The 22,821-nt window shown below is 43.4% G+C and overlaps 1 protein-coding gene across 1 annotated transcript in view; it reads right to left on the bottom strand.

Annotated features, from left to right (window-relative positions):
- The window catches only part of MYO1D (myosin ID), a gene marked incomplete in the record, with an annotated part of 144,044 nt that overhangs the window by 20,564 nt on the left and 100,659 nt on the right, over positions 1-22,821 (bottom strand). Inside the window, 7 exon segments of the mRNA XM_077460114.1 lie at positions 6,898-7,011; positions 9,840-9,944; positions 10,030-10,174; positions 10,260-10,483; positions 11,738-11,945; positions 15,273-15,439; positions 17,607-17,739. Coding sequence (XP_077316240.1) covers positions 6,898-7,011; positions 9,840-9,944; positions 10,030-10,174; positions 10,260-10,483; positions 11,738-11,945; positions 15,273-15,439; positions 17,607-17,739 — 1,096 coding nt within the window.

Raw genomic sequence — 22,821 nt, 5'->3', positions numbered from 1 at the left:
CAGAGGTCCGAATCACAAGTTTGTGCAAAGACTCCGTTACATCCCCGCCCCCCTTATATCACCATCCCATTCTCACATCAATGTCCTCCGTGCCCCCACATCATAGTCCCCATTTCATTTCATTTCCCTTCAGAGTAGTGTTCTCAGGCCCCCGTCACATCACCCCACCCCATTCACAGCAGTGTACAAATTGCCACCCCCTCCCCCCACAGTACTGCCCCCTTCATATCAACCACCCCCACACCACACACCCAGCACTGCCCCCTTCACTTCGGCCAATCACCCACCTCCCCCCTCACATCATAAATGGCAGTAGTGTACTCTGCCCTCTTCACATCACCTGCCCCCCACAGCACTGCCCCTCCCTCACATCACCCCCACAGCACTGCCCCCTTCACATCACCCGCGCCTTCCCAGCCCTGCCCACCCTTACATCGCCCCTTTCTCTTTTACATCACCAGCCACCTTTACATCATCCCCCCCCCCCCCCATAGCACTGCCCCCTTCACATGACCCCCCTCCCACACATACACAGCACTGCCCCTTTCACATCACTCCCCCCACAGTACCGCCCCTCACATTACAAGTCCTCCCCCTTCCCCACAGTAGTGTGATCTGCCCTTTTCACTCCCCTACAGCACCGCCCCCTCTCACATCACCACCCTCGCCTCTTCACAGCCACCCCCACCCACTTCTTCACTTACAGCCCCCCACAGCATGAACCCCCCTCCCCTCTTTACCCCCCACAGTAGTGTGCTCTGCCCTCTGGATATCCAGCCAGCCTCCCTCCCTCCAGCACTGTCCCTGTTCACATCATGTAAACCTGCAGCCTTTTCAATAAAGCCTGTTCACATATGTGTGGGCTGACCGCAGAGCGTTTTTAAAAAGTGTCTGGCACGATTTCGAGTCTGGTTAAATTTTCATTGTCATACACATTGATAATTCACACCTGAATTGCACCTGAACCCCTGAACAAAGTCTCACTGGAGGGGACTGCAATTCTGATGTCAAAACCGGACCACACATAGGTGAACCCTTACAGCTCTTCATAATTATACTGTCACATGACACCAAAAATAGGTATCGGTAATTGGTCTCAGCGAATACTTGAGAAAAAGTGTCAGTACCCGGTCTTAAAAAACTGGTATCAGTGCCTCCCTACATACAACCACTGTAGGTATTAGCACAGCTCAAAAAAAAAATATCAAAGTCTAAGTACACATAAGTACAAAAAAGAGGGCTGGGGGGTACCAACCCCGGGACTTTTACCGGTATCAAGTCAAAAAAGTCAGCAATTATGTATAAATTTATAAAAATAAAATATTTTTATTTTGTACATCTTACATAAACATTGAACAAGATATCACTATATAACCATTAAAATGATCATACATAGTACAGCATGGAAATCCACAAAGATAAACAAAATAATCAGAGTTTATAACTCTACTGTCAACAAACTCTTATGAATAAAATTACGTTTTTCTTTTTCTTTTTGTATTCTGCTATTTTAGCTATGGTTACTAGCTGAATCATTTCCTGAAGAAGCTCGAACCGAGCGAAACATGTAGAAAAAAATCGCAGCTCAGCTCTTTTCTTTGTGGATTTCCATGCTGTACTATGTATGATCATTTTAATGGTTATATAGTGATATTGTGTTCAATGTTTATGTAAGATGTACAAAATAAAAATGTTTTATTTTTATAAATTTATACATAATTGCTGACTTTTTTGACTTGATAGCAGTAAAAGTCCCGGGGGTTGGTACCCCCCAGCCCTCTTTTGGCCCCTTGAATCTTTTTTGTACTTATTATTGGGACGTGGTATCTTTATGATTTAATCCCTCCATCTTGATTTTCAAACTCCAAGTACACATAACATTATACTATGCAATATCTGTAAGATTTATACGATTTCAAATACAAGAGGTCAGTAAACCTCCAATACCTCTCTAGACATATAAAGATAAATTATATGGCTCCAGAGTAATTTTTTAAAAAGCACATTGAGACATGATAATGAGTTCCCAGAGCACCATGGGTAATCTTAAGAGACAGCACAAAAGAAGCTGCTTGTCTTGAGGCTGGCTTTTCCAGATTAAAACCTCGGATGGAAACGTCTGGGTCATTAGCGTTTGTGTGTGCGAAATTCATCCTGAACTGAGACTGGCTAAGAGATGTAGAAAAAAAAAAAAAAAAAAACTAAAGATCCACCTACTGCCTGGGTAGAAGACCGTGAATGTTCATATACAATCTTTACTCTGTACCCGATTAAAAAATAATAAATATACTGAATTATTTTTTAATGTTGTTTCTAACAATAAATACTTGTAATTACACTCCATTTTTTGGCAGCTCCAATGCTGTAATAATCACAGTCGTGTAATATACTGTACACATGCTAAAAGCCATTTTGTCAGTCCCATAAATAGGTCACAGTGATCGATAGGCACTATGCTTAGTACCTGGTTATATATTCAAGGAACAAATACACTCTATCCAGCTTTACTTTTTAAATTATTAATTCATAGGATGCATGGTATTAGTAGAAGTGGCGGATATGAAGGAGAAAACACTTAGGCTTGCTTTTAATGAAGCAAAAAGCGGTGTGCAAAGTGTAACCTGCTGCAACCAATCAGCAATGACTGACTGCGATTGGAGGACAAATGGTGGGCTCTCACTGGCTACTATGGCCGGCCCTACATACTGCTGCTTTATTGCAAAGGCTTGTTATAAAACGCTGTGTATCCGCTATGCAGTTTCTTAATATTAGACAGTAAGTGCGGCGTAAGAGTTTGTTGCAGCATCGATCTAATTAAAATGTGTTATAAAAGCTGCACCCTGCTTCCTGAAAGCCTACCATGACTTCATTAGGGTGTATTGTAAATAACAAAATCCACTTAGTTGAAATGCTGACAATAAAAGCTTACTTTCTTGACTGCAACCTTTTTAAAGAGTCTCTGTCATCTTGACCTGAATGGTTCACTTGTAAAAAATCCTCCCCATCCCCTTCATCGTTCCTGTTTCTCAGTCAGAGCGCCGAAACCTGCGCAAGCTTTCCGTCCGATGTGTCAGAGCTTACACAGGGTTAACGTCTTGGTGGTTGGCCATTCTGGGAGGAGGACACATGTTCTCCCACATATAGCAAGATCAGGTATTTACGATGGAGCAACAGAGCAACAGGGTAGCATGGGGAAGGTAAGTACTAGCGGTTGGAGGTTCTACTTGTAGGCAGGTGACCTACTCTATGTTTAGTTAGCACTGACTTCCCAGATCAAAGGGAAGGGCTTATTATTTTTGCTGCTTACCCCGAGAGTGTTTGCAGGCTTTTTTGGGGGTCCCAGCCTCCCTCCTGTGAATTGTAAAAGGGCAGAGGTCCAGATCCAAGCGGGCTTGGGAGATTCAGAAAGGATGGGAGGCTTGCTGGGACCTGAGGTCCACTTCAGAGCGCCGATTCACCGGGACAACCGGGGGCATGGATTTCTCTATTGGAGTCTTGCCAAGTATGGACTTTTCCCAAAGATATTTCACCTGTGCAGGGAACCTGAGGCAGTGTAGCTAGGATGAGGATGTTATTACAAGCATACATGTTGTGCCAACTGCTTTGAGCCTGGTCTGAAGTTATTAAAGAGGAAGTAAACTGATGGGTAATTGCATACTAACAAAATATGTTAAACTTACGTGAAAATGAAGCCTTCCAGCACTGCGCTGTCACAACTGCAGGTGCTCCCATCTTCACCCGGTCTTCCTTCCGGGTTCGTGGACTCTGGCTGTGTGACTGGCCAGAGCCGTGATGATGTCACTCCCGTGCATGCGTGCAGGAGCTGCCATTTACGGCACAAGACTCTGATGGAATGGCATGGGTGGCAGTTCCTTCAGAGTGCATGCGCCGGTGATGTCACCACCTGCATGTACAGTAAATATCTCCTAAACTGTGAAAGTTTAGAAGAGATTTACAGTATCTATGGGTAAGCCTTATTATAGGCTTACCTATATGTAAAAGTCAGAGATGGGAGTTGACTCTCATTTTCAAAGGGGTGCATGTTGGGTCTTGGCGTATTCCTAAAGAACCTGGGTCTGTTAGAGCACTATAGGGTATGGGTAACACCACTACAAAAGGTTAACTCTCAAGGCAAAGAAGAGGAGGTAGTTGCCATGGTTAACCGAAGAGTACAACCGCTGCAGCAACCATTCATTTGGTGTGGTACCTGGTTAGGTGACAGGTCCTCTGGCAGGGAGGGGGTTGGTGCTCTGGCTCCCTCCTTAGCTGTTCATCTCATTCAGTCTCTGGGATTAGACTAGCATTACGGAGATCTAAGGTCTGATCACTAGGTACGGGAAGGAGAGAGGTAACTTAGGACACCTATGAGACCCACCGTCCATATGTCTTTTATTCCATTACTGGGAATGAGGTAATGGAGGTATGCTGGACAGGTGGAGTGGGCAATGACTCTGCGAATGCAATTATACCCGGGTTACCTGTAGTGTCATTGGATGAAGCATCTCACAGAAGAACGCTATACATTATTCCTGTTCACAGGCTCATCTTGGAGTCAGGGACTGCCGTAAAGTGGGAGTAAACCCAGTTTCAAAAAACAATTACATTCCCAGCATGCCGGAAATGCAAACTTTCAAACCATCCAATGGCTGATGTCATAACTGATCACATGTGCAGCATTATGGCAGTTGAAGAACTATTAGAGGCCAAGATGGCAGCTTCCTTGACTAAAGGTCAATGATAGGAGGGTTTACTTCCACTTTAATGTTCGATTCTTCACATGAACTCAGCCTCCGCTTTAGTTACGTATACCGTATGTTAAAAAAATTATGAAATATATTTTTACGTACAAGCACACAAGCCCGTTCATCTTCCTCGATGTTGGCCTCCTATACCATACCATACACAGCACCTGTAATACTGTATGGGGGAGGGCACCCATAAGAGCTCTGTTGATTTTGTTAAAGCCTATTATGTGAAGATGTGTTAATATAGTAGGAAGCAATAAAGCCCGAGATCGATAACCAATAAACTAGCATCGTAAATAAGGCACATGGTCCAGCAGACATGGTAATTGTCATGTCAATGTTTTCTCTGCCTTAATGTGATTTCCCAGAAGAGATCCTACAAATATACCTCCCTCTACTACACATGGAGGATTGGTATCACAACCTTTTATAACAGAACTCTGACTTTAAAACAGCCTTGTCAAATTGTTTGCAATCTTCGGAGAGATATCACCACATTTAAACCTTGATACAGAGATTAGGAATTGACACAACAAACTTTCGGCATTGGAAAGGGTAGTGTGAAATCTTAGGGAGTTGGGCTTGGAGGGTTAAACCTCCATCATCTACCATAAAATGACATATCAGTTTTGGGTGGACTAACCTTTTGAGGTTAGGATAAAGATTTGGTTCAATATTTGGGTCACATTTTGTGTTAAGTTAAGAACTATATTTATCCTCTTGGGGGGATGCTGGGGGTTCCATTTTTTATGGATAGGTTAATATTGGGGTTCAGGTCAGTGTAGGGTTCATTGTTAACCTGCTGTTCCCACTGGCATATATACGCATATATATGGCAGCTGGGCGGGTGAGCTTTAATGCTGAACCTCCCACATATGTATCCATAGGGGATGGCTTTCTGTGCCGAAAACGTTCTCTCAAGCACAGTGACCAAGCTACCACAGACAGCTCCTGATCATTGCTTACAATATCAATCCACTTATAGGTAGGCTGGTTGTAATGGAGTTGATTTATCGATTAACTTCAATACAACCAGCCCGTCTTTTTTTGTGCAATCACTGTCATTGGCTATAGCTGCTGGCAGATATCATTGTATTCTGAAGGTGGGAAAACCTCTCACTATAGTAGTGCAGTAGACAGGTGGAGTCAGTGTTGATAGGGGAATAGAGAGATTTTCTGTCCTTCAACCTATGGTTAAAGGACAGAAAATTGCAACATCTATGGCTTGCCTTAGCATTGTTTGCAATTTTACTATACAATACCTCTTTCCTATATTATGGAGTAGAGTAGAGAAGGAGGTGTTCTGTAGATCTGTCCTAGTGTGACAATGCTGTTCCTCAATAGGTACAGCAAAATGAGTTTTGACAAAGGGGGCCACACCCTGAAATGCATATCAAGGCCATTTTGTGGGTCTGCCACACTTCCCTGCCGTCCTCAGTGGTTCTTATCCATGTGATATACTCATTCTGTCTGCTGCTCCTGCTGGCGCTTCCTGGTGTTCCCCTGGTCAACTTCCTGGTTCCAAGCACCTTACATCACATCCACCCGGGGGGCTAGCTCACCATTGACCACCGGGAAGGTTTGCCACCTGCTGGAGACCTATTGATATGCTTTTTAATGACTTTTACCTTGAGTGCATATTTTTTGTTTTTCATTTTATCAATATGTTTTAATAAATGCTACACTTAGGTAGTGGCGCTTTTCTCTCCTTTTTTCTGTTTATATATGGTTTGCTGTTTGGAGCCTCCCCAGATCCTGCACAGAAGAGAGATTGCTGAAGCTGCCATAATGGGAACTTCAAGCCACAGTGACTCTTATGGACTTTTCTCAAGGACTAAAAGGACTTCCTTCATTCGTTTATCATTCCTTGCCATTTTTTTTTGTCAGTTGCACCAGTGCCCCCCCCCCCCCTTTTTTTTGCGCTTGGGTGTGTTCATGGTTTTAACGCCCTTTGCAAATCTTTTCCTAGTTACAGCAAAGTGAGTGCCCATTGTCACCCTAGGACAGGAAGTGTGCTGCTGGCAGAATTACCAGTAAAATAAAGCCTGAAAAAAAAAACGAATGCAGCCATAACATTTATGAAATGATAATCTGCAATATATGACATTTTTGTTCTTGGGTTTAGATAAACATTTTAAGTCATCTTACTTACATTATAAAGCGGAGTGCTAGTCATAACTTTATACTGCTTGCTAGGATCCATTTTATACAGATGTCTGTCTGTTATAAATATGGCTCGATCTTCTACTTTGTTAAATCGGTTCACCTAAGCAGTTAGGGAAAAAAAAAAAAAAAAAGTACAATCAGGCTTTCCTAAGAAGGAATAAAAAGTTAAAGAAACGTGTCAACTGAATATAAGGAGACACTGGCTTTGATTTATTAAAGACAAATAGACTGTGCACTTTGGCAAGTGCAGTTGCTCCAGAGCTTAATAAATGAGCAGAAGCTCCACTGACTTCCATCATCCAATCATGTGCAAGCAGAAATGCAATTTTTTTTTAATTTTATTATTTTCCTGGCACATGATTGGCTATTCTTTGCAAAGTGAAGTTTTTCCCCATTTACTATGCTTTGGAGCAACTGCACTTTTCAAAGTGCACAGTCTACTTGCCTTTAGTAAATCAACTCCACTGTGCCCTTGCACATGCATACTGCTCCCGTCTTGGTCGCAGACGGTGTTCTGTTGAGAAGTGCCCGATATCGAGAAGTGCCTGCTATGTACTGCGCATGCGCCGTACGGAACAGCACAACAGCTGATTTGCTGATCAGCTGGGCTGACATAACCAGGGCGCATGCGCACATCGAAGGAGTTGTCTTTTGATGGGAGATACCATTTCACAGGCACAATGTAAACCTATACAAACAGCAGAGGAGACCGTAGTTCTCACATTGTGCATTACTGCTGTTGGAGGGCGGCTAGTGGCTGTGTTGAAAGGCTGGTTTTGTCTGTGTTTCAACCCGCCCTTTCACACAGGCAAAACAGGCCATTCAACACTGCAAACTTGCCCTGCAACACAGACAAAACCGGACCATCAACACACTGTAAAGCCGTCCCGCAACAGCGAGGCACAATGTAAGAACTATGGTCTCCCCCCACTGTTTATATAAGTTTCAATTGTGGTCGTGAAATGGTATCTCCCATCGAGAGATGCCTCCTACGATGAGCACTTCCGCCCTGGTCACGTCACTCCAGCTGATTGGCAAATCAGCTGAAGTGAGGCTCCGTCCTGCGCATGCACTATTCGATGGGGGGCACTTCTGGACAGAACACCGGCACCACAATCCTTAGTGTCTGCCAGTATCTAAGGATGAGCTCAGGCATGTTCTCATGGACCATGTGCAGAGAGGCCACCAGGAAGTCGGAGCAGCGCTGCACTAATCACATGCAGGGAGACATTGCCTGATCTCTGCAGCTGTGCATTGGGGCAATGTCTCACTGCCTGTGATTAGCGCAGTGCTGCGCCGAATTCCTGGCGGGCTCTGCACGTGGACCATGCAAACACGCCTGAGCTCATCCCTACTAGTGTCCAAAGAGGAGCTGTAAATATCACTCCCCTTGTCATGTGACAGTGCTGGGACCATAGGTGTACACAGCCTATTGCATTAGGGTGTGCACCCCAAAGCTCAAACACATATGTGTGTGCATGTGTATATATACCAACGATGTCAGCTGAGCAGCGGACGATGTCATTAGGGCAGAGACTAATGTCACTAGGCTAGGGGATGGTGTCAGTAGTTTTTTTATTATTTTATTTTTTACTATTTAAATTTTTTAACTATTTTTTACCCATTAAGGGGCTTTGGTGAAATATCAGGAGTCTAAACAGAGGGAATCTGTGCCAGGTGATTAGGGTGTGTCAAGGCACACCCTGTGCGCACACCTACGGCTGGGACATATTGACTGTCACAGCGAGAAGGTCACATACTCACACCCCCCCACCCCCTCCCCCCGAAAGAGCAAGACCACAATGTCTCTAAGTAATAATTTAAAAAAAAGAATCCTAAATTAATAGAACTGTATATGCTCACTTACAAAACATTATATTTACCTCCCCTTTTTTAACTAGAATTACTTTATTTGGGGGCAAATCTGGAGTCCAGAATCAGCGTTGCCGCACCAAAGTCTGAAAGCCGCTGTCAGCTGTCTGACTCCATGCTGAAAATGCAGAAAGGACTTCAGATAAACCGTTGTTTTGACTCCATTTGACTGCTGTGCTTTGCCATTTGTCACGCTTATGCACAATCAGGAGCAAAGAGACCGTGTTTTTAATCAGCATGAGAACATAATGTTGTCATGGTGTGAATTGTAATCTGCAAGTCTAGACCATAGCATAATATATGCATGAGCTGAACGCTCTCATTTTATAGATGACAGGTCACATACATCACATATACTAATGAAAAGTAAGAGGGAGCCACATTCACTAAAGAAAAAGAAGTTACTGTACAATATACAATAGTATAATGATTGCTTACTAGGTACAATAAAAGCCTATTCAGTCAAGGTGGAGCAGAATGAGCTGAATAATGCCTGCTATGAGAGTCTCCCTGTGTTATGCTGCGTACACACGACTGGTTTTGCTGTCAGAATAAACTCTGGCGGTCTAACTGACGGAGTTCCACTGAAACGGACTTGCCTACACACGATCACACCAACGACCGATCGTTTAGAAGGTGGTGACGTATGACGGGACTAGAAAAAGGGAGTTCAATAGCCAGTAGCCAATAGCTGCCCTTGTGTCGCTTTTGGTCCGTCAGAATAGAATACAGATGACCGGTTTTGCCGATAGGAATTTATTCCGTCGGAAAGATTTAAAACATGTTCTATTTCTAGGTCCGTCAGAAATTTTGAAAAAAAAAAAAAAAAGTCAGATGAAGCCCGCACACGATCGGAATATCCGATGAAATGGTTCCGCCGGACTTTTTCTGCTGGAAAGTCCGGCGGAACCATTTCATCGATTATTCCGATCTTGTGTGGGCTTCATCTGACTTTTTTATTTTTTCTAAATTTCTGACGGACCTAGAAATAGAACATGTGTACACGGCATTAGATTTACCACTGGCCGTCCATCTCACAGTTCCATAGATGCATACCTTGCGTACATGGCAGGAGAAGAGAGGCTGCATGAACTTGTCTTTCCTCTGTAGCTCGTTAGCCCGGGATACGAACACCTCTGAGTCTTGGCTGTTCTCTTGTTTCTGATAAAAGTAATAAGGCAAATTATTACAACTGCAGATCTACTTTTTTTTTATATCGTCAGCATTCATACAACTACAGACCTACCAAAGCAAGGTAACTGCCTTCCCATCGTCTCTGGAGCCCCAAGTCAGCTCGGTGACCTTTGAGGTTCTCAAACGCAGCCACTTTGGCCTTAATTTTTGGTATGTCGGCGGGAGGTATGGCTTTTATGATGTGGTACGCCCTCCACCTGTCAACAAAGAAAGCAAGTTTAGCTGCTTTTGAAATTCTAGTAGAATTCTTGCTTCATTTCTGATCCAGTTGAGCCTGAATACCTGAGGAAGGCTCTCTGCAGGAATTCTTGGAAGGAACGAAGAACCTTTGGAGGCGTAGGCCATTTGACATTCTTCCCATAATCTCTGCTGTTCCGTACACCATTAAACCTGCGAACAACCTCCTTGATGTAGGACTTCACTTTGTAGCGTCTGTAGTAACGCATTATTTTGATGGCCGCTTTGGTTCTCTTATACTGCCAGCGAGCCAATGTTCCCCTCCACATCTAAACCATAAAAGTAACAAAAACTGTTAAAAATTTCAAGGGGGTTGAGAAAAGGGAAACAAGTTGAAATTGTGCTTGGAAATATATGGTGTTCAACTGCAGACATACACTATAATACCAAAAGTATTGGGACATCTGCTTTTACACACACATGAACTTTAATGGCATCCCAGTCTTAAGCCCCCATACACACGATCAGATTTTCTGCTGATTTTTGTCTTCAGATTTACCAAAACCATGTAGTGGAAGGGCCGGCCTGATTGCTTACAAATTTAAACTCCTAAGGTTTGACCTCATATTATATGGTTTTGGTAAATCTGAAGACAAAAATCAGCAGAAAATCTGATAGTGTGTATGGGGGCTTTGTCCGTAGGGTTCAATATGATTTGGCCAACCCTTTGCAGCTATAACAGCTTCAACTCTTCTGGTCCACAAGGTTTAACCATTCCTCCAGAAGCGCATTTGTGAGGTCAGGCTGTTGGATGAGAAGGCCTGGCTTGCAGTCTCCACTATAATTCATCCCAAAGGTGTTTGAGCGGGCTGAGGTCAGAACTCTGTGCAGGCCAGTCAAGTTCCTCCACCCCAAACCCACTTATCCATGTCTTTATGGACCTTGCTTTGTGTAACGGTGCGTAGTCATGTAGAAACAGGAAGGGGCCATTCCCAAACTGTTCCCACAAAGTTGGGAGCATGAAATTGTCCAAAATGTCTTGTTATGCTGATGCAGGCGCAATTTTGAAGCGCGACATGTTGGGTATCAATTTACACGGCGTAACATTATCTTTCACAATATAAAAAAAAATTGGGCTAACTTTACTGCGGTCTTATTTTTTAATTCAAAAAAGTGTATTTTTTCCAAAAAAGTGCGCTTGTAAGACCGCTGTGCAAATACGGTGTGACAGAAAGTATTGCAGCGACCGCCATTTTTTTCTCTAGGGCGTTAGAAAACAAAATGTATAATGTTTGGGGGTTCTATGTAATTTTTTTAGCAAAAAAAACTGTTTTTAACTTGTAAACAACACATTTCAAAAAGAGGCTCGGTCCTTGAGTGGTTAACTTTACTCTTCACTGGAAAAACCTGAACCAAATTGAAGGGATGTCCACATAGTTTGGGCAATTTAACAGGTATTATGGTTGGGTATACATCATATTTTTGTCATACAGTTTACAACATAGCAAGGAAAAGTGTAGGGTGCTCACCTAAATTTCACACAGTAAGTAAAACAAGCATCCTTACTTTTATCACCAGTTTACCTTCTGCAGGAAAAGAATGATCCTGATAAGCATCTCACTGCGCTTCTCTTCCAGGGAGAACAGGGTACGTGGGGTACGAATAAAAACTTTGGTTTTGCCGTATGCAGCATCGTGGTGATATCCACATTCCTCCAGGAGCTTCTGCACAGCAACTTTATCTGAAGGCAAGTCGTGGTTAGGCCAGGTTATCTGGGAGATCATCTTGTACCTGGATCGGGAGAAAAACACAGTGGTGGAAGTAGGCCATGAACAAGGGTGGTTCTTATGGAACAAAACCAGTCAACAATACAAAAGGCATAATAATGTGCTTTCCCCAAACCGAATGCTTCGGTGAGCACTGGAGGAGCAGAGCTGAAAGCGGTGACTGACAGTCCACTTGGGGCAGACTGAGATCTGAGTGATCACAGGTCATATGATTGCTCAGTTTTGGTTTTAGAGCCAGCATGGGACAGCTGTAGTATCACAGATGATCACAGAGAGCATAGATGTTTGTTCTTTTCAAAATTCCATACTTCCCCCTATACCTCAATATATTTATATAGACAGCTTTCTTGGCAGTACAGCAATCAAACAAATTCAGAGTACAAATTTTATGGCAAAAAGTGTGAAAATAATCCCTGCACTATTATAAATTAAATAAAACAAAGTATTAGATCATAAATGCATAATGAAAAAGGGTAGAGTTGCTACCACTGAACAGCGCACTCACCACATAATTGTACAAATAAATAAAGTGAAGCACTCTATATAGTAAAAAGTGATACAATACTCATATCAGAAATACACAACACATATATCAAAGTGCAAAAGGAAGTGTTACTTAAATATAAGATCAATGACAGGCTGGAAGGAAAGCTGGCTGGGGCCTGTTCTGTAACAAAGGAGGAGAAGAGGAACCTTTGAGAAAGCCGGATAGCCTGGATAGGCGCAACCCACCAGCAGGTGGTGACGTAATCATGCTGGGCGGGACGAGGACCCCATTTTGTTGAAGTTTGTGCTGTGGATGACTTACTTTCTCTACATGCGATTTTAATATATTTTCTTGCAGGTGGCATTTGTTTAAGATTTAAAATGAATATATTTCAGCGGTCTACACTATTAGTATCTCTCTTTGTGCTTTTGCATGGGAATACCTAATGGAGAGGGGAGGGGACATTAAAGGACCAGGAGTCTGGCTGACGCTATTATGTATCTGAAGCGCTTCTGACAACCATTTATAGTGGGGATCAGGTATGAAGACACCCATAGGTGGTGGGTACATTGGTGGTCATTTTATGGTGAAGAGTGCAGTGCTTACTGGATTACCAGAAGATTTGGATCTCTATTACACTAGAATTGGATTGATATGTGGAATTTGGCTACAGAGTAGACACTTATATTCATATTGCTAAACTTTAAACAACTTTATTTGATTGGTTTCACATTTTCATTGGATTGTGCATGGGACTTTGTTTTATTGGATCTTATATTTGAGCAACACTAAATTTTGCACTTTGATGTGTTGTGTATTTCTGATATATGTGTTTATCCTGAGTATTGTATCACTTTTTTTTTTATATAGAGCTCCTCACGTTATTTCCTTTTAATTTTATGCCACAAGCAGGGACTATGCCTGAGCAGAACCTCAGACAATCTGCTTCTAGTCATATGCCCAAAAATGAATTTGCCGTGCTCACTTTTTGGAAAGTACAGGATTCCTAAAAAAAATAGAAGTATGGTCAATGCTTTTTTGGCCATAGTTCTCATGTGAGTCACAGAAGTGCACTTACTTTTGCACTCCTATGACCCAGAATCAGCTGACAGCGGTCTAAAGTCTGCTGCCAGCTGACGTCACTGCTCCAGTTTCTGGATTTATCCTGACAATAGTGTTGGGATCTACCCAGGTGCCTGACCAGCAGCTGGCTCAGCCTCTCAATGCGCTGATGAGAGCCTGAGCAAGCCGCTCCTGCTCCCTCCCAGACTGGTGCTCCAATGAGCGCTGGAGGGGGTAGAGTAAAGAATGGTGACTTACAGTCAGAGCTCTGTGAAGACCGAAGAACTGGGTGACTGGTGGTCATGTGATCGCTCAGTTCTTGGGCCGGGGGAGGAAAGCTGCAGCATTGGACCGATTAGGGTTGCCACCTTTTCTTCAAGTCAAACCTGAACACTATATCGGCACACGGCAATTTTTTTTTTTATAAACTATACATATATTTTGCTATTAAATAACATGTCTAATCATATGACATTAATAACAAGAGTTCCCCTTTACATCAGAGTCCACAGAGTTCCCCTTTTACATCTGAACATGCAGAGTTCCCTTTCACTGTAAGGGAGAACTCTGGGGACTCTAACATAAGGGATGCTCTGGGAACCCTGATTTAAGGGGGAGCACTAAGAACTCTGATGTAAGGAGAAGACTTTGATGTAAGAGGGAACACTGTGCCCTTTCGTGTAAAGGGGAACTCTGATGTAAAGGGTGCTCTGAGAACCCTGATTTACCTAAGTGTACTCTCTCAGAGGCAGGAGACAGAAGGAGGGAGACTTCAGTCACAGACAGGGATGGATGGTGAGCTCACTCACCCCTTGGCAGTCAGCACCTCTCAGCCAGATGTATGTGAGGCTGCTAGACTTCTAATTAAGAGAGTAAGAGGTACAGATCAAGCCCTCTCTCCTCTGCTGTCTGTGTGTGTGTTTGGGGGGAGTGCTGGCTTTAGGCAGTGTGAAAGAGGGTGTAACAGACACTCTCAGCTTAGATAACTGCAGCCAGTAACCCTGCTGAGAAGCCATGGTCCAGTCTAAATAATGTGTCTGGGTTTCAGGCCGTCTGAAACCTGGACACATGCTTCCAAACCCGGGTGAATCCTGGACAGGTGGCAACCCTAGGACCGATGCTGCAGCCATATAGATATGTATGCTTCTTTTTCACTTCCCACACGTCGCCTTTAATGACATCTTAATGATATTCAATTTTAGACTTTTTTTTTCAATAGAGGTAAGCCAATCAAACATTTTTATAGCATGTAAATTGGTTTCTTAATTTTTTTTCTTTCCCTGTGCATTCAGATATCTGTCAGGGCTCTCAATGCAATATGGCTAAACACAGATATTCCAATTCGGGGCTACAGGCATCTCAACTCTGCCTCCTGACATACAAGCACTCTGCCTGAACTCTGTGTGCCAGCAATATAATGGGCGGTGATATGATATGGGAAGCTGCAGATAAGATTGATTACAACTATGTCAACCTGGAGTGAATTTTTTGGTGAGGTGCAGGGAATGATAGGAATTTAATGTGAAGAAGAGTCGCATGAAACACATCACAGCTTGATCATGTTTTTATCTCTTTTTTTTTAAATCTGGACGGAGTTCCACTGTAAGTAATCATATCACCAAAGCAGAAGGAAAGGTAATACTTTAACTACAGAAAGCTGATATCACATTATTCTCCTACATTCCATTTTATATGGCCAAAAAGTACTTTTTTTGACGGATCTACACATGTAGCATAGACAAATAGACCGACAGTGCATTCACAGGAAAAGCTTGTCCGTACCTATGGAGAAATCGCTCATACACCTGCCGATATGCGAAACCAGCTCGCCGGACACGAACGTTTTCAAGTAAACCCAGATACCCCACCTGGTGTTGGCAGCGCTCTTCATCAAACAAAGATGGGGACTTCTTGTCATTTGGCTTTATGCAGCGAACATAGTAGGGCTCCTGAAAGGTCATCAGATAGTGACACAAATGTTAGATGGAGAAGGCACCCCGACAACATGAAGGACAGCGGCGGAATGGATAAGATGGAACGTGAGCAGAAAGAGAAGAATGACGCACCTGAAAAACCGCTGACTGCTGGAAACTACAAGGAAGAGGAAAAAGAAGGCAGGAAGTAGGAAGAAAATGTAAAAATGACATGAGAAAACGAATACACTATGAAACCCAAACCCAAAGACTCAGAGCTCAAGAAGCCATCATCGACCACTATAGGAATAAGGAGTGAAGTGCAAGGTAAAGGTTATGTCAACACCACTAGGACCAAGTTCATCATGATCCAAATGAAGCAAATTTTATTTTTTGGGGATTTTTTAGGCATTATTGATTCATCAGGCAAAACTTATTAAAAGAAAATTATGGCTGACATATTCAGAATATATAAATATCCCAAACCTATACAAAAAAATAGAAAATAACATTTTTGCCCATCTTTATGTACTTATCTCAAGCTATAAAAAGGTAGATTTAAGAGCTTTACATTTTAAAGTGTTTCTTAAGGTCTATGCATTAAGGTAAAAAAGCTTCTGCAAGCAGTCCCTTGAGCCCCCCCCCCCCCGTATACTTACCCGAGCCGATCTCGATCCAGTGATGTGCATGAGAGCAGCAGCTCTCCCAGGCGCTCTCTCTATCTCCTTATTGGACAGAAAGGCAGCAGTGGGGGCCATTGGCTCACACACACAGAGCCGACTCAGGAGCGAGCCTGCATGAGTGTCCCCCATAGCAAGCGGATTGATCACCATGATTAAGCTCTGAAGGGGCGCAGCGAAACACGTTGGGGACATGGCCTGGTTGGAGTCTAGGCTGAGGTTGTCACTAACACATTGATTGGAAGGATTATTCAGATGTGCTGCTAAAAGGAGAGCTTTGTCATACAAGCAACAGTGGGGAGGGGGGGGTGGAGCCAGGAGCGTTGACAGGGGACCAGAGAAGAGCAGGATCAGGGCTGCTCTGTGCAAAACAATTGCACAGAGCAGGTAAGTATGGCATGTTTGTTATTTTTTTTCATTTGTACCTTTAGAATCACTTTAAGCTGGCCATAGATGGAGCAAAATTTGGCCAGTTCACCAGGAACTGACTGAATTTCGATCCATGTAAGGGCAGGCTGGTTGGACTGGAGTCAATCCATCCAGACTGTCGGATTTTTTTTTAACGTGATCACTGCGCGTGGCTATAGCAGCAAGTGCTGATCATCGTATTCTGATGGCGAGGAAACCTCCCACAATCAAAATAAAATAGCTCCACGGGGAATCAAGCAATTTTCTTTCCAGCACACCAGGATCTCCAAAATTGGGTCCAAAATTGTAATCATATAGTATCAAAAAACAAACAGAAGCAACGTTTCAGAGCCAGGCAGGACCCCTTCATCAGGCTTAGCATGCCTGACAAAGGGGTGATGCGTGGCTCCGAAACGTTGCTTCTATTTATTTTTTTGATACTATATGATTACAATTTTGGACCCAATTTTGGAGATCCTGGGGTTCTGGTGACACTTCCTTCTCATGATTGCAGTCGGTTCCAGCCATTGGTCATTTCAGCACCCAATGTAACATACAGCCATTTGTGCAGGTACGTGTGTGGGAGTATTGCAGTATTGGAGGAACACACAGCATTTGAAGGAACCCTCCATGACCTTAGTGGAAACACGCAAATAATTAGGTTCCCTAAACTGGTCAGCACTGAACCCCAAGAATCCAGTTACCCACTAAGCCAACAAATAGAAGGCCTCGCTGGTAGTGTCTGAAGACCCATGGATTGTGGTTCGCTACAGCAAACATAGAGAGGCCATTTTTTTATTGGTTTGGAGCAATTTGAACAGTGAAAGATGATAGGCTGTCTTATTAAAGAAAGGTACGATTTAAGTGTGCATTGCTAATGGTAAATGGTAAAGCACAAGATCAGTCTTTTGGTAATGGGCAAAAAAAAGGTGTTAAAAATAATATTCAACCAGATATCATAAATACGATCCATGTCCGTTTGCTGCAGCCTGAATAATGAAAAATATTATTCAGGGGTTGTTTCAGTGACATCTCGACAGCTGGAGGTCGCCATGGATGAGCAGTAGAGCTGCTGGCATCTCAGAGTTATGCAACAGGGTGATCAGAGCTGGTACCTTAGATGCCAGGTTATCCACCAGGGCAATCATGGAGTTCTTGAAGAGGGTGGCAGCTGTCAGGGGACGTTTGGTGACCTCTGTGATGCTCAGTTTTCCCTCGGGCCACATCGTTTTCAACACAGGGTTGGAGCTAGTGAAGAGACAGGAAAAGTCAGAGACATAATATATGGAGGTCAAAGGACTAGGAACGAGAGGCCGCAATGAGAAGATAATGTGAATCCAATAAGCTGCTTTCTATTGACTGCAACATTCAGTGACAAATTGCTCCATTGTTTGACACATATGCAATGCTTGATTGGCTTTACTTGTTAAAGCAGTTTTTTTGGTGTGAATTACAAAGTATAACTACATGAAAATATAATTCCAGCATATTTATCAGCATTATGCAGGGTACATATCAATCAAATCAGAGCTGGGTCATCAACAAGACAACCTATGTAAAAGCCCTTGGATGTCCAGGGATCCCAGCTACAATCTTCATTAACCACAGAAATAGAACAACTGGCCAAAACTCTGCGCCGTCTGTTATTTCACAAAGGGAGATGCAATTGTAGGCATCCGGGATCTCAAATGTCGCGTCAGTACAGAAAAAGAGTAAATTATTAATGCCATTTTTTAAGGATGGGGGGGGGGGGGGGCCAAAGCTGCCATCTTCCCAGACAAGTCTCTCTCCCCAAAAGAGTTTACGATGTAATCCTACAGACGCATACAATGGGCAATCTGAGTAAACGCCAGCTAAACTAATAAGAAACACAATATATTACCAAATGTATTGGGGCGCCTGCCTTTAGCGCCAACATTTTGTGCAGCGCTTTACAATATGAGGGCAGACAGTACACTTACAATACAAATCAATATAGGAGGGATCAGAGGTCCCTGCTCGTTAGAGCTTACAATCTAGAACTTTAACCACTTTAGCCCCGGAAGATTTTATCCCCTTCCTGACCAGAGCAGTTTTTGCGATTCCGTCACTGCGTCGCTTTAACTGACAATTGTGCGGTCGTGCGACGTTGTACCCAAACAACATTGATGTCCTTTTTTTCCTACAAATAGAGCTTCCTTTTGGTGGCGTTTGATTACCTCTGCGCTATAAACAAAAAGAAGGCCATCAATTTTGAAAAAAAACTATATTTTTTACTTTTTTCTATAATAAATATCCCCCAAAAATATATATTTTTCTCAGTTTAGGCTGATATGTATTCTTCTACATATTTTTTTTGTAAAAAAAAAAAAAAAAAAAAAATCACAAGTGTATATTGATTGGTTTGCGCAAAAGTTATAGCGTCTACAAAATAGGGGATCGATTTATGGTATTTTTTTTTTAACTAGTAATGGCGGCAATCTGTGATTTTTAGCAGGATTGAGACATTATGGGGGATACATCAGACACTTATGACACTATTTTGGGACCACTGTCATTTATACAGCAATCAGAGCTACAAATAGCCATTGATTACTGTATAAATGACACTGGCGGGGAAGGGGTTAAACAAGAGAGAACGATCAAGGGGTTAAGTGTGTCCTAGGGAGGTGTTCTAACTGTAGGCGGGATGGGCTCACTACAACATGACAGAGAGGCAGAACAGGGAGTTGCCTGTCATCGGGAGCAGTGGATCTCTGTCATGTTGCTAGGCAGAACAGGGAAATGCCTTGTTTACATAGGAAACTCCCCGTTCTGCCTCTCCTCCCCGCAATTGCGGGCCGCCGGCGAACATCAATTTCCCGGGACCTGCGGGCTGGCGTGTGCCCGATAGGCAGAAAATTCAAAGGGACGTACAGGTATTTTCCTGCCTGTGCCATTCTGCTGATGTACATCTGTTGCGTCGGTCGGTGAGCGGTTAACGGCATCCCAGTCTTAGTCTGTAGGGTTCAATATTGAGTTGGCCCAAATTTTCAGCTATAACAGCTTCAACTCTTCTGGAAAGGCTGTCCACAAGTTTTAGGAGTGTGTCTATGGGATCTTTCTATGTGCACAGTCATGTTGGAACAGGAAGAGGCCATCCCCAAATTGTTCCCACAAATTAGGGAGCATGAAATGGTCCAAAATGTCTTGATATGCTGACACCTTAAGATTTCCCTTCACTGGAACTAAGGGGACAAGCCCAACCCCTGAAGAACAACCCCATACCATAATCCCCCTTCACCAAATTATTTGGACCAGTGCACAAAGCAAGGTCCATAAAGACATGGATGAGCGAGTTTGGAACGGAGGAACTTGATTGGCCTGACCTCAACCTGATAGAACACCTTTGGGATGAATTTGAGCGGAGACTGCGAGCCAGCCTCTCTCGCCCACATCAATGCCTGTCCTCACAAACGCGTTCCTGGAAGAATGGTCAAACATTTCCATAGACACACTCCTAAACCTTGTGGACAGCCTTCTCAAAAGAGTTAAAGCTGTTATAGCTGCAAAGGGTGGGCCAACGCAATATTGAACCCTACGGACTAAGACTGGGATGCCATTAATGTTCATGTACATGTAAAGGCAGGCGTCCCAATACTTTTGGTAATATAGTGTAGGTTACAAGGATTTGATGAGCAAATGCAGAGTGATCTTGGGTGGGCCAACGCAATATTGAACCCTACGGACTAAGACTGGGATGCCATTAATGTTCATGTAAAGGCAGGCGTCCCAATACTTTTGGTAATATAGTGTACGTTACAAGGATTTGATGAGCAAATGCAGAGTGATCTTGAGATCAGTTTGAGATGCTTCTGAGATCATTAAAAATCAATTGCAGTTGTGAAAAAAACAAAAAAACGTTGATACTGGTCCTTAGCATGTTTTCTGGCTTGTGGGTGGAAAACTGGAGTACTTGGATACCAATGCATACCATAGGTAGATGAAAACGATATTACTACACAAATTCAATGGTTGTTGGCTGTAATTCCTAATCTTCTTTTCTAGGGGTGCATTTTTTTTTCTTTATTTTGTTGTGCTTCGTATCTGAGTACAGTAACAATTTCTAGGCCAGTGATGGCGAACCTTGGCACCCCAGATGTTTTGGAACTACATTTCCCATGATGCTCAAATTTGCAGAATGCATGAGCATCATGGGAAATGTAGTTCCAAAACACCTGGGGTGCCAAGGTTCACTATCACTGTCCTAGGCCCTAGCACAAAACCTCTTTGGTTTTTATGCTACAAGTGGCCCTGGTAGAAACCCAACCCAGGACATCATTGCTGCAAAGCAACCCTGCTGACCACCGTGCTGACCACACGGTATAGTCGGTTAAAGTTTATGACCGTTCATATCCCAGGAAGTGGCTAAGGTGTACATGACAATAATACGATAAATACTGGCCCTCTATAATAAATCCTGATGAAGCCCTGTCACCATCTATTCTATCATAACACAATTACATAACCACTTTATATGTGCAGGATCAGAAGATTCTGTACTCTATAGAACCAAAGGAGGATGTAGCCGACATGGAATCAGGAGTCAGCTGGATTGGATCTGTCCTGCCCTCCCCTCCCTCCATCTCACTGGAAGGGTTTCCAGGAAACACAGACTTGGCTGTACCTTCTTGTTCCTCGGAACACTGACAGCCACTGACATCAAGAGAAGGCGTGTAGAAGACATCATGAATATTCATGAAGCTCCTGCTTCCATCTTCTACAAAGAGCAGGGCACAGCTGCCTAGACAGCTTAATGGATCTAATAGTGGAATTTGAGCTCATCTACAGAGCCTACTCCCATTTTAACTATTATGGAGCCCATTTTACTTTTGTTTTCTATGGAAATAATTATTAGGGGAAATTCTTCCCAGTTCAGGTTAAATTCCAATGGAATGAATATCTATATCCCATCTCTGTCTGTGTCTCTCTGATTCGGGTAGCACCATCCCTGCAACAGGGTACCAGCCCCACCTACACACAACATTCACTGCCAGGGAATCTTAGGCCGCGTACACACGGGCGGATTGTATGGCCTACTTAGTCCGTCATACAATCCGACGGACAGTCCGTCATACTTTCGAATGAATGGACTTGACCACACACGGATGCACAAACAGTCCGTCGAAAGCTTGCGCGATGACGTGTACAGCACGTACGACAGGACTAGAAATAGGAAGTCCAATACACAGCAATGCAACCTTCCGCCGTGTAAATCCTTTCTGGGCATGCGCCATTCTTAGTCCGTCGAACTAGCCTACTCACGAGCGGATTGTCCGCTGAAACCAAAGTATGACGGACAGTATTACGAAAATTCCGAAATGCTTAGTACGCCAGACTGCACGCTGAAAAAGTCCGCTGAAGCCCACACATGAGCGGACTGTCCGCTGAAATGTGTTTCGGCGGACTAAGTAGGCCATACAATCCGCCCGTGTGTACGCGGCTTTAGCTGGGCCATAGACGGTGCAAATTTATTTTCTGCAACCAAGGGTTGCAGGAAAGTGATTTGCATGATTGCCCCATTAACTCAAACATTGCTTACAGGGGAATCTATGCTGCCGAAGCAATTGTCTGCTTCCGATTGGGGGGGGTTGGGGGTGGTAGCCAGAAGAAGACAGCGATTAATGCTAGCAGCGGCTAGCAATAATTGCAAGTGAATCCAGCAAGCTGGGTGTACCCAAGTTGATGGGTCGATCAACTTGGTACATTCAGCCTGCACACACGGTTCGAATCTCAGCCTGTTGCTGCTAAACCGGCCGAGATTCGAACCGTCTATGGCTGTCCTTAAGCCAGTGATTAATGCTAGCGGCTATAGCAGTGGCTAGCAATAATTGCATGTGAATCCAGCAAGCTGGCTGAACCCAAGTTGATTGGTCGATCAACTTGGTACATTCAGCCTGTACACACAGTTCGAATGTCAGCCTGTTGCTGCTGAACCGGCCGAGATTCGAACAGTCTATGGCTGTCCTTAAGCCAGTGATTAAGCGGCTATAGCAGCGGCTAGCAATAATTGCAAGTGAATCCAGCAGGCTGGTTGAACCCAAGTTGAATGGTACATTCAGCCTGCACATACGGTTTGAATCTCAGCCTGTTCCTGCTGAACTGGCCGAGTTTTGAACCGCCTACGACCGTCCTTAAGCTGGCTACCCATTAAACAATTTTACTGTAGATTTAACAAAACCATATAATATGAGGTCATATCTAAACACTTTAAATTTGTATGCAATCAGGCAGTACATAGTTGAAGGTAAATCGAAAGTAAATTGAACAGGAAAATTGTATAATGTGTAGCCAGCTTTACTCTTGCTAGTA

The sequence above is a fragment of the Lithobates pipiens genome, unplaced genomic scaffold (assembly GCF_037356315.1).
Source record: "Lithobates pipiens isolate NorthernLeopardFrog02 unplaced genomic scaffold, aLitPip1_a1.2 Scaffold_28, whole genome shotgun sequence".
NCBI classification, from domain to species: Eukaryota; Metazoa; Chordata; class Amphibia; order Anura; family Ranidae; genus Lithobates; species Lithobates pipiens.
The sequence above is the reverse complement of the archived record's forward strand: the minus strand, read 5'-3'. Positions and strand labels throughout refer to the sequence as shown.